General features: G+C 36.8%; 2 protein-coding genes and 1 long non-coding RNA gene across 4 annotated transcripts; 2 read left to right on the top strand and 1 right to left on the bottom strand.

Moving 5' to 3' along the window:
• Window positions 1-2,733: 2,733 nt before the first annotated feature.
• Window positions 2,734-6,387, top strand: LOC111787510. The gene is made up of 5 exons (XM_023667494.1): window positions 2,734-3,153; window positions 4,823-4,882; window positions 5,091-5,153; window positions 5,529-5,597; window positions 5,787-6,387. Exons 1-5 carry the CDS (start codon window positions 2,803-2,805, stop codon window positions 6,048-6,050), a joined length of 807 nt encoding a protein of 268 aa, XP_023523262.1. The 5' UTR covers window positions 2,734-2,802; the 3' UTR covers window positions 6,051-6,387.
• Window positions 6,388-6,560: 173 nt separating this feature from the next.
• LOC111789192 (aberrant root formation protein 4) lies at window positions 6,561-11,088 on the bottom strand. 2 transcript variants are annotated; one of them, XM_023669881.1, is made up of 15 exons: window positions 10,766-11,088; window positions 10,292-10,468; window positions 10,036-10,182; window positions 9,798-9,864; window positions 9,503-9,678; window positions 9,355-9,414; window positions 9,077-9,224; window positions 8,936-8,995; window positions 8,563-8,825; window positions 8,389-8,460; window positions 8,196-8,273; window positions 7,900-8,100; window positions 7,443-7,494; window positions 7,045-7,279; window positions 6,561-7,005 (listed from the first exon to the last, which is right to left on the bottom strand). In XM_023669881.1, exons 1-14 carry the CDS (start codon window positions 10,871-10,873, stop codon window positions 7,068-7,070), a joined length of 1,821 nt encoding a protein of 606 aa, XP_023525649.1. In that variant the 5' UTR covers window positions 10,874-11,088; the 3' UTR covers window positions 6,561-7,005; window positions 7,045-7,067. The 2 variants fall into 2 exon arrangements, with proteins under 2 accessions (XP_023525649.1, XP_023525648.1); XM_023669880.1 differs by having other exon boundaries at window positions 6,561-7,279.
• A 599-nt stretch (window positions 11,089-11,687) lies between these two features.
• LOC111788997 lies at window positions 11,688-13,397 on the top strand. The gene is made up of 2 exons (XR_002814251.1): window positions 11,688-12,044; window positions 13,064-13,397. It is a non-coding gene; the product is annotated as an uncharacterized LOC111788997 (long non-coding RNA).
• The last annotated feature ends 286 nt before the right edge of the window (window positions 13,398-13,683 follow it).

Raw genomic sequence — 13,683 nt, 5'->3', positions numbered from 1 at the left:
ATCGTTTTCTTTTTCCACATTGGATTAAGAACCAAACAAAAAGGCTTAAATGCATTGAAATGGTATTGCCTAATTTTAATTAAGCAATTAATTCAATAGAATCAAAATATTACTATACTAATTGCTAATATTGATATCCTCATAAATGTATTGGTTGGATGCCCGTGACCAACAAAATTGCATAAAGAGAGAGAATATTTCAACCAAAAATAATTTTAAATAATTTAAATTTTTTAAAAACTAGTCTTAAATATTTATTCACAACGTGACTATCTTGTTTTAAAGTATAATTTTAGTCTTAAAATAACAATTTTTTGGTTCGTGAAATTTAATCCTTATACTTTCTTATTTGTTACGGGACTCGTATTAAAATGCATCGACCTTCCAATTCAAATGGGACACGACATGAATGATGATGGGTCACGGACAACGGAATAATTACTATTTTTTTTAACTATTTATTCGTTGAACTTTAATATATAACAATTTAATCACTGCAATTTAAATTTTTGTAAGAGTTTAAATCGTAAAATTATTATTAAGCGATGAAATTATAAAAAAATGTAACCAAAATTGTTAAAATAAAAAAATGGTAACTTTTTTTATAACAAATATAGAAATAAAATAGTTAAATAGTTCATTATTTTGAGGGACTAAATTATAAATATCTAAAATTTATGGACTAAATTATTATTTTTGGGAAAGTTGAGGGGTTAAAATATATTTTAACGAACTTTTTAATTATTGTTCTATAACCTTTTGAAAAACATATTTATACCATATTATATACTTAATTCCTCGAATAATTTTTTTCACATAATATTATATTATATATTTTTTCTTATTTAAAAAATTATTTAATACCAAAAATAAAATCTATGTTTTAAATATATCGAGATTAAAAAAAAAAGGAAAAAAAAGTAAATGTGAAAATTTTATGGGTAAAACTTAAAAATTTTATTTATTTTTTTGCCCCAAAAATCGACCTCGTTGACTCCTTGGGGAATCAGTTGGGGTACAAAAGTGGAAATATTTGACGATAATTTAATTAGAAAGAATTTTGGGGAAGGAAATGAAATTTCGCAGTTTCTGCGGGGCTTTTCCCCAATTGTTGCGCCCAATCCCTAAAAGGAAACTGCCCATTGGCCTAACCATTTCGTTTCAATACGACAAGCTGACTTGCGTTTCTTCCCACCTCAACACGTGGCAGTCTACTATTGGCGTATTTGTACAACATGTGAACTCTTTATGATATAATAATTATGCCATTAATTTCAAATTTATGATAATATTGTTTATAAACTTTAATATATAACCATTTAATTCATGTATTTTTAAATTTTTAAACTTTAACTTTTTTTTTATCAAAATTAAATATTTAGTTTTACGATGTAATGATTTCGTTAAACGTATTCAGTTACTAATTAGTTTATTATTTTACATATATTACAAATTTCATCATAAATATTATAAAAATTAACGTAAAAATACTAAATTATTAAATTCATTTTTTATAAAATAATTTTGTATATACAGTTAAATATTTTTATTAATAATTTAATTATAAATTTGACTACTTTTATTAAATTTATTAATATTAATTTAAGTATGACTCAACTAATTATTACAATATCTCATAATATCAAAAAATTACGGAAGAAATCGACTCTTAAAATCACAAGCTTTATGGTCTTTTAAACGCAAAAGTATTACTTTATACAACAAACATGAATCAAAAAATTATCCAATACAACTTATTTGCTGGTAAAATAACATGCTAAATAGCGCTCGGGGAGGACGACACTACTAGCAAAGACCATCTAGCGAGAACGACATAGGTGTGAAGCGTGGTAAGCCTGTGTCGGGGAAGCATAGTATTAGTTGGAAAGATAGCTCGAACGATGGAAGAGCCCGAAAAATATAGATGATACTCTGAATTAATATGAATTTCTAATGACTCAAAAATAAAATAAATTAAACAAAATTTTTAAAAATGGTTTTATTTGGTTTCCTCCATTTGGTTAGGCATTTATTATTTTTTTTATAAATAAAAATATTTATTATTCTTATATAATAATATTTAAAATGTAAAATTAAAAATTCGGTTTTTGACATTAAATAACTTATTCCAATTAATTGGAATAAAAAAGGGATCCGAGTAATAGACGGTTCGGGGCGAAAACCCGACCCGAGTGAAAAGCGGATGGGAAATTAGGGTCCGGGTTTACGCTTACGGAAACCCGAAACAGAAATGGAAGCTGTCACTTTTTTTACGTCGAGCGGGCCCACATATCCAAAAGCAAAAGCCAATTAAAAAAATTAAAAAAAGAAATTAAAAAAAAAAAAAAAAAAAAAAAAAAAAAAAAAAAAAAAAAAAAAAANGTGGGAGGCCCACGCCGAAGCTGACAACGAAGTGGAACAAAGAAGGGAAACCTGAACAACCACCACATACAATCCCCACTCCCCCTTCTCTTTCTCTTTTTCTCTATCCCATTTCCCAAATATTTATACGCTCCTTTACTCTCTCCGCCACCTCTCTCTCTCCCACTCTCTCTCTCTCTCTCTCTCTCTCTCTCTCTCTCTCTCTCTCTCTCTCTCTGATATCTTCAATTACAACACAGGTCTTTCCTATTAAAGCTAGCAAATAAGAGTAACTGGGTTTTCTTCCAATGGATCATTTGTGAGTTTTTGTTCTACCTATCGATTGTCGCACAAGAGAAATGCAGNTCTTCCACTTCTTTCCATTTCGTTTGATTCCCTTTTCTTCCCCATTTCCTTTTTTTTTCTTCTTTCTCTGTGCTGATGATGGTGAACGACGACTGGCTTACGGCGGCCATGGCCGACGATGGAGTGGTGGTCGAGTTGTTGGTGCGGTTGAAGCAATCGCAGGCTGTGTCGCCTTCCAAATCTCCGCTTCCGGTGACGGTGCCGTTCACTTGGGGGATTAGGCAGCTGAGGTCTAGAACGGCGACGACGGTTGGTAGATGTGGCGATGGTGTCTTGGTGAGGAACAATAAGGATGTTGACTCAACCAGATGGAGTCCTACGACGCCGCTTTCGTGGAGTGGTGGAGGTTCGCCTTCTGCTACGCTTGACGGTTATGAGGAGTCTAGCCGTCCGGCTACACTCTCGCACGCTGCTTCCAGATTTAAGGTTCTTGACTTTTTCTCACTATTCTTATGATTCTGTGTCCTCTGTTTTGGATTTTTGCAGTTTCGTCTCTTATCTCGACTCTGTGTGCGCTCTGGTTTTCCGATCTTTGCGGTTTTTTTTTGCTACGAGTTCTTAAATCTTAGCGCTGGCGTTCTTAATCACGGTTTTCCTTTGGCGGTGGTGTCGGCTGTGGAGTTCAGCGGCGTGGATTCTCTCATGAAACATTCTTATCTCGGAGAACCATCGTAGATTGTATTGTGACTGTTTAGCCATTTGTTTTTCCAAGAATCCGATTCTGATTCCGTATCATGAAACATCTCTTGATTTCCTCGTCATTTTCTTCTACAGCTTAACGCAACAAAATTCCTCTCTCAGAGCTCACACAACTGCAAATCTCTCAATTCCATAACTGCTCTGTATTTTCACCAAACAGTTTCAAGTTCTCGCCATCAATGGCGGACAACCTTCACGAATCACCGTTGAGAAACTGCTTTTTAATTCAAAAATCCCCGATATACCTCTAGATTCTCCAATCACGTTCACGTGAAGAGACGAGGTCAGCGGATGAACGCTGCTTGAAATTACTTCGCGTTTTCTCCTCGCCTCGATTCAAATCGCCTGTGGACTCGAATTCACTCATTTCTTCAAATTGACCAAAACGCCCTTCCAATCCCTCGCTAGATTCCAAAGCCTTTCGAATCGTACACCGAGTCGATATTTCGTCACACACGAGACTTTCCTATAGAAACTCTCTTCCATCGCCGACGGTTTACTCATGGACCATTGAAAGCTCCTGGAAACTTCCCTACGGCCATTGTCCTTTCTAATTTTTACCATACTACCCCTTGACGCGTAAAAGATTCATCACAAAGCACGAGGGTATTCTAGTCACACACACACACACACACACAAATCCCGAGCCGGTTCGATCGAACCGGATGCCAGATTCGACGGTGGATGACACTGCAAAGTGAGGGCCCAAATCAGATCAGGCAAAGAGGAGAGGCGTTCATAAGAGAGGTCTGCGTTAGGTTTGAAGAGTAATTATCAGGTGTGGCGATGGTACATGGTTGGTTCCAGTGTTCCCTTACTGGAAACCCATTATTTATAATTTTCATGGATTTGAATTGGCATCATGAAAATGGTTGGAAGAAGAACAATAAAATAATGGAATTGTTGTTTAAGTTGTTGGGCCATTAGAGAGGATGGGAATAGGATAAAGGAAGATCCACGTGACCGAGTCACGCGGGGTGGGAATACAAAACAGGAGCCGGTGTGGGTGTGGTCGCAACGAAGTCTTAAAGTGACCACGTGGAATTCATGATGTGGCGTGCGATTCTGGTAAATGCAAAATTGGGTGATATTTTTTGTGGAAAGAGAAATGGGCTTAGTCCATGTGGAATTCATGATGTGGACTTCATCTCATTTGCCTTGACTGCTAGTTCTACCTTCAAACTTGGTGTTAGTAAATCATTCTTGTCAATTTGTTTGGATTTTTGTTTTCTAATCTTGATTCTCGTTAATGGGTTTAGACTTGAATTAAACTTTATGTTATTTGTTTATGATTCTGATTCTTATTAATGGGTTTAGAGTTGACTTTTGATCCTTATTTATGAGCTTGGAGTTGACTTGAACTTAGTTTATATGTGTTTGGATTTGGTGTTTTCAGGGTGCTGCTGCAAATGAATCCGGGGCTGGTACTGCAACAAAGAGATTAAGACGAAAGAAGGTAATTTCTTAAAGAATGTTGTTGAAAACAGATAATGGGTTTGTTGGGGTGTGGCTGTATGAGTCAAGCATTTGTTTGTTGCCGACGTTAGATGAGTTGTTGGCTTGCATTGTTCTTGAAGAATGCATGGTTGGTTCAACCACTAATTGTAACGAAGCTTGTTTTAGTGTTGTTTAATGATGAAATACTCTTGTTGTTTGTTTTTCAGACATTTGCTGAACTTAAAGAAGAGGAGAGCGTGCTTTTGAATGAGAAAATTCATCTAAAAAAGGTATAATTTTAATATTGTTTTTATGGGTAGAACAACAACCTTTTTTCTTTTTTGAAAATTGGTAGAACAACAACTTTAAAGTTGTAATTTCTTTTATATATTCCTGGTCTTTTTAGCCTTTTTCTTTAATATATATATTGAATCTAACGTAGATGAAAAGTCCCACGTTGGCTAATTTAGGGAATGATCATAGGTTTATAATCAATGAACATTATCTCCATTGATATGAGGCATTTTGGGAAAGCCTAAAGCAAAGCTATGAGAGTGAGTTTATGCTCGGAGTAGACAATATCATACTATTGTGGAGACTAGTGTTCAGCTAACATTGCCTTATCTTGTTCGTGATTTTGATGACCTAACTTACTTTTTGAACAGGAACTTGCCAATCTAAGAGCTACCTTCGAAGAACAAAGAGCCAAGAATGAGAGTTTGAAGAAAATGAAGGTAAGTAATTGTCTGCTTTCTTTTTCCATGAACATCTGAACTATACTGTCTTTTTGCCTTTGTAAAGTTTCAAAAAGATTGAACAGAAAAGATTCTCGAATTTCCCTTCACCTAAAGCACTAACTTATCAAACTAAGCAATCTCTAAAACAATCTCTTGCTTGTTTGCTTTTACTTTATGAACGAACAGGTGGATTTCAACATGAAATACGCAGAAAAATTCAATACAAACTCCAAGATGATGATGATGATGATGCAAGAGGACTCTTCATCCACACTAACCCATCAAAGGGAAAGCTCTAACATTGAAGCAATTCCTCCAACATTGCTGCCACTCACCGGGGCAGGTTCGGGGAGGTTCGAGGCTCAATCGCAGACGAAAAGCAAATCATCGACCGAAGACGATTGTGTCTTTTTCTTACCGGATTTGAATATGACACCCTCAGAGGATTGACCAAGGTGACAAAAATACATCGATTATGTCTCTCTTTCTAATATGTTGACATGGTTGAAGCAATTATTTGATGATGGCAAAAAAGTTTGCTATATCTTGTACAAGGCCTAAGCAGACACTGTTATTAATATTGGTTTAACATTTGTTGATTCCTACGTTCTATAATTTTTCTTTTTTGAAGGCTGTAATCCTTTGGGTTAAACCCATTGTTGAATCCCTCCCTCTACAATGGTGTAGGTTTTATTCATTCGTTGTAGCGTTCTATATAGGTACACAGTCACTGAATTTGTTTGTCTCAACTACTTTGTTATAAGGCTTTGTTTTTGGGCATTTCCACTTTTTACTGCGCCTTCTTTTTGTTTATGCTTTCTTTCTCCTGATGTTCACACAAAAGTGCCTTAATAATGCCAAGGATTTATTTAGTGCACAAGGTTGAATTAAAATATAAGGCGTTTCAAAACTGGAAAATCGACTCTGAAATATAAAGTATCTAGGGTAGAAATGAAGACGTTTGACATTTTCATCTCGACTTGGGATGAGAAGTTCTCTTCAACAAAGATTCATCACGACTCCGGGATATGAAGTTCTTTTAATAAAGATTCGTCTCGACTCAGGGACATGAAGTTCTTTTAACAAAGATTCGTCTCGACTCAGGGACATGAAGTTCTTTTAACAAAGATTCGTCTCGACTTGGGACATGAGGTTTTCTTCAACAAAGATTCATCTCGATTCGGGACATTACAAAGATTCATCTCGACTCGGGACATGACAAAGATTCATCTCGACTCGGGACATGACAAAGATTCATCTCGACTCGGGACATGACAAAGATTCATCACGACTCGGGACATGACAAAGATTCATCACGACTCGGGACATGAAGTTCTTTTAACAAAGATTCGTCTCGACTCGGGACATGAAGTTCTTTTAACAAAGATTCGTCTTGACTCGGGACATGAAGTTCTTTTAACAAAGATTCGTCTCAACTCGGGACATGAAGTTCTCTTCAACAAAGATTCATCTCAACTTCTCTTCAACAAGCTCGATGCAACGATATAATACAAGCTCTACTGGGTTGAGTGCACACTCCATGTCCACGGCAATTCGATCGTAGTCGGTCTTGTTCTCCGACATGATGCCCGTTACAAGGGTCCGGAGAGGTAGAAGCCATTCGTTATAGGACTTCTGCAGATTGCTTTTCAATAACACTCCAGTATGGTTTGTGCTTCCTGTTCCATAAGTTCAAAAAAGTTTCAGTTTGGCCAGCCCTTTATATGCCTCAGGTAAGATGAAAAGTACATGCCAAAGGACAATTTCTAAATTCTTCAGCAACAATTTTGATGCAAAATGCTATATACCAAGACACTAATATTTAACTTTCAGCAGTGGTACCTGTTGCCTCTGTTATCAGCACGTATCGGTATAGATTGAGAGCCGAAAGAACCTGTAACACACGAAAAGTTCTTAATCGAATATATTATAGAACCAACATGAAGAAGACGAAGTAATAATTTGTAATATCTAGCCCAGAATTCAAATACTTAACACCCGGAGGATGTAAAGCCCTATGTAATTTCCTTTTTTCATTTTGCATTAAATACTTTGCCTGTAATTTCTAAGCATATGAACATCACTATATACATATAAACTCAGATGTAACAGTTGTATTAGTGATAGACTTCCAATATGTATTTACTTGAAGATGGGAAGAACTAATGAACACGGGCACGACTAGCGAAAAACGACAATAAATCACAGGGAGATATGGGTTTAGAAAGTGAAAAGAGGTCAATATATAGACAATAATATGAAAGGGTAAGAAAGTTTTTGTTATTTAGTTGTTAAATACCGCATCACTCTGCTCTGGAAGCACTGGAGGACCCCCTTTTGGAGGTCGCAAAACCTGCTCCACCAATTCGAGAATACCTGCAGTCCAAAACGATGGTTTTGGACATGCTTCTGAATCGACTTGCTGAACGTCCGTCGCAACTCTTTTTCGGCAAAGCTCCACGTGCATTTCTCCTTTGACAAGATCCAAAAGAAGTGCAACCTATTACAATTTTTAACCATAAGGTCAGAGATGTTGCTAGAGCCTGGATGAGTATTAACAATTAATCGAAAAAGGGAGGCTTTGATCAGGTTTACCATAGAGGGAGAGTCGCTATTCACAATCAGAGCTCTTAACATGTCGAACCTTTCGGAACATGGGATGTCAGCAAGTAACTGGTTATGGAACTCGACGTAAATCAGTTGATATCGACATAGAAGAATCGCAGTGTGTAAAAAACATTAAGCTATTAACCTTTGCTTTGAGAGAAATCAGACATAAGAAACTCACCTTTTTAAATAAATCAAATGCATTCTTCCTTAGTATTGTATCTGGTGCATACATGATAATTATCTGAACTGCCTGAAATGTAACTTGACCAACAAAGAGTTTAGACAATCTTCAGAACCCAACACAATCCATAGAAATTCAAAAAATGCGAATCCGAAGAACACGAGATACTACCTGCAAAGCAGCAAAAATACTCGGCATATACGATATGTAGTCACTTCTATCGTCATCAAAACTTTCAGAGCCATTAATGCTAAGCAAGAAGTCAATAGCAACTTTCTTTAATTTCCAAGACAGACCCGAAAAAGAGAGTATGTGCCTGAACATGCCTATAGCTTTCCATCTTTCAGTTTGTTTGGTTGCTAGCTCATCTTTAAGATCACTAATTTTTTCTTCTGCAGCCTGAGCAACCTCTTCAGAAAGATATCCCCAAAGAACTGCATGAATAGAGCAAAAGAAAAAAGATGGGAAACAAAAAAGAAGGCAACGATTTAAAACCTATCGATTAAGCGTGCAGGGTCTTCTTTGAAACTAAATGAACACGAACCTGAAAGACATGCACCGTGCTTGATGTAGGGAAAACAAGCAGTATAATCATCTTCATCCTCTAAAGTATGAAAAAATGAACAAGGGGTGATAAGTGGATTAAGGAAAATATAAACTTGACTAGAAAAGCAACAGGGGTTACCTCCAATAATGTTGGAAATTTTGTCAATATCAGATCCAGTGATGAGACCAACATATGACAACCCACAGAATGGAAGAAAACACGACAACTTTGAAACAAAAGGAAGACAGCTCGAAACTTCATGGCTCGTGCTAACTGAAAAGAGAGCCTGCATTACAATTATGCATTGGGCATTTGAGAGAGGCAGAAAAAAACAGCTGTGTTCAGCAGAAACCCAGGGTAAGAAAGCGCGGTATTATGAACGAGTCAGCAAAATTTTATTTGAATAGGCAAAATACCATGATTTGCAATGCATAAAGACCGAGCAGAGATTGGAGCTTTTCGTGTACTTTGCCATCCTGTATCATAAATTGGAAGATCCTCAGGAATGGCCATCAGGCAAATCCTTAAAAGAAAAAAACTATATCACATCGATACACCACGTACCAACTTTACACAAACCGACTGGATGGAATTGGCAATGTCCATCGCTCTGTCGTACAAAGTGTCACATTTCACATCCTCATCACATGTTTCAAAATCTACTGCTTTAAGTGCATTGAGGACAACAGGAACTACTACTTTTATTTGCTCAAAATGACGCCTCTGAATGGAACGAATCACTGGAAACCGAAAAAGGAGAGAAGCAAAAACTAACTAGATGACCCAAGGATGGGGATGTCCATCAAACCAAGCAATCCAACCACCCTCCCCACAAAGATACTTTTTATTTAGTAATTACCTTTTGAGAGCCCGCTTAAAAAAGGGGCAATGGAATTGGTTCCCTTGGTCATCTGGAAATCTAAAGCCTGATGCAATTGCAATAGCAATGATTGTCATTGAAGAAGTAAAATATAGAAATAATCCACCATATTAAGCAAGAACAAGTTCGAAATGAACTTAGAACTGCATGCCTAATCGTATTGTAATAGCAAATGAACTACCCAGTTAAGTCTATGAGGAAACGATTACTGAAGTACCTCGCAAAGAATCGACAGCATATCCCGCGGACTACACATCGTAACGAACCTATCAATAATATTATCAAGGATCTCCAGACATCCGCCTACCCCTACGAACTTGGAAACTGCCTTTGGGAGATCAAATGAAAGAGTGTCAATAGTTCCCTGCAACATTTGTGAGAAGAAGTGTCAGCTAAGCAAAAAAACCATACAACATAGAATGTCGAAGATATCAAGACGAACTTACAAAAACAAACAAACAAAAGAACAAAACCTGATCTAATAAAGGAGAAGATATAAATTGATAAATCTCATTGAGGACTTCAAAGACATGGCTCTCTGAATCTCCATTGTCCAATTCTGTTTCAGCAGCCTCTGAAATAGAATCAAGGCAATTCACCAGCTCAGATACCATGGCTTCAGATTGACGAGTGTCTCCGTTTTCAATTGACTTGAAATAGACAATCAGATTGTTAAATTCCGGCCATTGTCAAGGAATAAAAAACACATAATCCTTGCGCCTTAAAACAATACTATCATCACTTTAAACTACAGAATGTTTATTTTCCTTGCAGGTTCATATAAAAAATCTTCAAAATGACAATTCTACAACTATCCACTTTCAATCCCTAATTGAAAATAAGGTCCCTGTTATCACTTAGTTGAATGGAGTAGCAAACAAGCATTAAATCGGGGGGAAATGGAGTTTGAGCAAACAGATTATCAAACTGGAACTTCTAGGGCTTACCTTGGCGCAAGCCGCAAGTATTTCACGGAGCCGAAGCACAGAAGGACGAGCATCAGAACGCTCGGTGAGTTGAAGCTTCGATAAACAGTGATCATCGGCCTTCTCCATTGAAATGACTATCCACCGCTGTAACCTTAAGATCACTATATACTAATCTGATTATTCTCCGTTGCCCACCGGCGGTTGCAAGTTCGTTCCGCCGTATCTATTATCCGGCGCGGCGGAGAGGTATTCAAAGTATCGGTCGCGTCGTCGGGTGGAGAGGTAACCACTTCCAAACGGATCTACCCGGTCCGAATATTTATATGCACGCTCCGGATTTACAAATTCTCTGCCAGTATTGAAGTTTGTTATTGCAAACAATTTTTATTACGTCAAATTATTTTGATAATCAATTATTATTATTATTATTATTGTAAATTAAAAAATAGGGTTTTAAATTTCACTCCTTTTTTTTATTTTTTTTATTTTTCCAAAATAAATAGAAAATAATAATTCTCTAAATTTTTTATTACGGTTACTTTTCTTAATTATATTTATTTTTCTAACAAATCTATTTACTCTTAATTATACTCTCTTTTTTCTCTTTTTATTATTTTATTTAAAATTCGTATCTTTTTTTTTTTTTAAACTTAAAATATTTATTAAATATATATAAGTTTCGTTTAAAAAACAGAAAAACTAAAAAAAAAAATATTAAATTGGGCGTAGACTTCAATTTTATTTTTTAATATTGTGTTTAATATATTTTCCTAAATTAAAAAATAATAATTATATATATAAAAAAATCTCAAATTTAAATTTTGTGTTCGGTATTATTTTTTAAAAAATTCAATTGAAATAAATAAATTTTTTTGTGTCCAATGGATAATAACTAAACTTGGACGGAACAGTATAAACCCGAAACCAAACAGAGCTCTTCACTGTACAACAATAATCACGCCTAAATCTTGATAGTCTTCACTCGTTCGAATTTTCATCTTCTACTTTTTCCTCGTTCGATTCCAGTTTTCAATGGCGTTGAACTAATTCAATTCGTCTCTTACATTGTCTTCGTGGCGTTGCCCTTGACGGTCATTTCCAGATCCCGCCATGGAAGCCCGATGTGAGCATCGAAACGAGCTCCATGATCAGAGTGGCGGTGCGGCCGATCGGTTCGTTTCCGATGAATCTACTGCGGGACTACTGGTCGATGCTTCTGCGGTACCAATGGATTCCACTTTCGGCCATAAGTTTGGTTTATGCTTCTGCGGTACCAACGGATGCTTCTGCGTTACTGGTACTTTCTTCTCAGTAGCATTTCTTTGTTCCCCACCCTCCAATATACAACATTGTTTTGGGAATGCAGAGAATTCAAGTTACGTAGTAATTTCATTTGATGAATTTCTTTGGTGATTTCTGGTTTCAATTCATATAGTTCGAATAGCTTTTTTTTTTTTTTAATTTATTTATCAAACCTAACCCTACTGCTAGCAAGTAGATAGTGTTTTTGAGCTTTCCATTTGAGACTTCCCTTAAAGTTTTTAAAACGTTTATGCTAGGAAGAGGTTTTCAGGCCTGTGAAAAATGTCTCGTTCCTTCGTGAGATATCACAATCCACCCCTTTGAAGCCTAGCTTCTGTTGGAGATCGTTGGGAGGGAGTCCCATGATCATGAGTTTATAAGTGAGGAATACAGGCTTTTTGGAAAAACCGAAAGTAAAGTCACGAGAGCTTATACTCAAAGTGGATAATATCATTCCATTGTGGAGGGTTGTGGTTATCCTTTTGGGTTTTCCCTTAAAGGGCTTCCCCTCAAGTATCTGGGATCTGATATCATTTGTAACAACTCAAGCCCACTACTAGCGTATATTGTCTTCCTTAGACTTTCTCTTCAAGTGCTTCCCCGTAAGGACTTGAAATGCGTCTGCTAGGAATGCTTTCTTTCCAGGCTTTCCATCGAGGTCTTAAAATGCGTATGCTGGAAAGAGGGCTTCCCCTCAAGGTCTTAGAACGCGTCTAATAGGAAGAGATTTCTACACACATTTTATTCCCCTCTCCAACCGATGTGGGATCTCACAATCCACCTCCTTAGGGGCCAGCGTTCTCATTGGCACACTGCCTGGTGTCTAGTTTTGATACCATTTGTAACAGCCCAAGTCCACGGCATTGTGCTTTTCCTTCAACGGCTTCCTTTCAAAGCTTTAAAATGCGTCTGTTAGGGAGAGGTTTCCACACTATTTTAAGGAATGTTGTATTCCCCTTTCCAACCGACATGGGATCTCACAAAATGGTTTGACAAGTGCACTTTCAAATGCAGCGGAGAGGTTACCATCAGTCATTCGCGGTCCGATCCTGCCGTACCTAAGGTGATCAGCCATTTTATAAAATCTGCTCTTCCTTTGAAGCCTGGTGGTGAAGTGATCATACCTGTGACCTTAAAAGGCCTGGCAGCTTGGGTTGGCTGATTCTGATATTAAGGCACTCCAACGATGGTAGCAGCCCTAGTTTCTGGATACATTATGCAGGTATTTATTTCTAATTACTTCCTTTACTTAGTTCAAGCATTGGTTTTTTCTCTGTTCTGTTATTACAAAAGGAATTGTCAAAACATTGTAACCCTATTAAGTATTCTATTTATAATTCTTATTTTACCTCGCATTAACGTTCTTCTTTCATATGTATCTATCGGTTAGCTCATTATAGCTGTGATATCCCACATTGGTTGGGGAAGAGAACAAATCACCCTTTATAAGGGTGTGGAAACCTTCCCCTAGTAGACACGTTTTAAAGCCTTGAGGGGAAGCCCGAAAGGGAAAACCCAAAAAAGACAATATCTACTAGCGGTGGATCTGGGTCGTTAAAATAGCGCATCGGTTTATCGAGGGGATTCGTCTCTCAAAGTAGAGGACCTGTCTTTCATTTGGTAAATAATTCTTT

This window comes from Cucurbita pepo, chromosome LG02 (assembly GCF_002806865.2).
Source record: "Cucurbita pepo subsp. pepo cultivar mu-cu-16 chromosome LG02, ASM280686v2, whole genome shotgun sequence".
Taxonomy (NCBI): Eukaryota; Viridiplantae; Streptophyta; class Magnoliopsida; order Cucurbitales; family Cucurbitaceae; genus Cucurbita; species Cucurbita pepo.
The sequence above is the reverse complement of the archived record's forward strand: the minus strand, read 5'-3'. Positions and strand labels throughout refer to the sequence as shown.

Coding starts and splice junctions, on each gene's coding strand:
- LOC111787510 (XM_023667494.1), top strand. CDS start 2,803: ATGATGGTGAACGACGACTGGCTTACGGCGGCCATGGCCGACGATGGA. Junction 3,154..4,822: donor ACGCTGCTTCCAGATTTAAG/GTTCTTGACTTT, acceptor TGGTGTTTTCAG/GGTGCTGCTGCAAATGAATC. Junction 4,883..5,090: donor AGAGATTAAGACGAAAGAAG/GTAATTTCTTAA, acceptor TTTGTTTTTCAG/ACATTTGCTGAACTTAAAGA.
- LOC111789192 (XM_023669880.1), bottom strand. CDS start 10,873: ATGGAGAAGGCCGATGATCACTGTTTATCGAAGCTTCAACTCACCGAG. Junction 8,996..9,076: donor AATTTCCAACATTATTGGAG/GTAACCCCTGTT, acceptor TTCATACTTTAG/AGGATGAAGATGATTATACT. Junction 8,461..8,562: donor GTATTTTTGCTGCTTTGCAG/GTAGTATCTCGT, acceptor GTTACATTTCAG/GCAGTTCAGATAATTATCAT.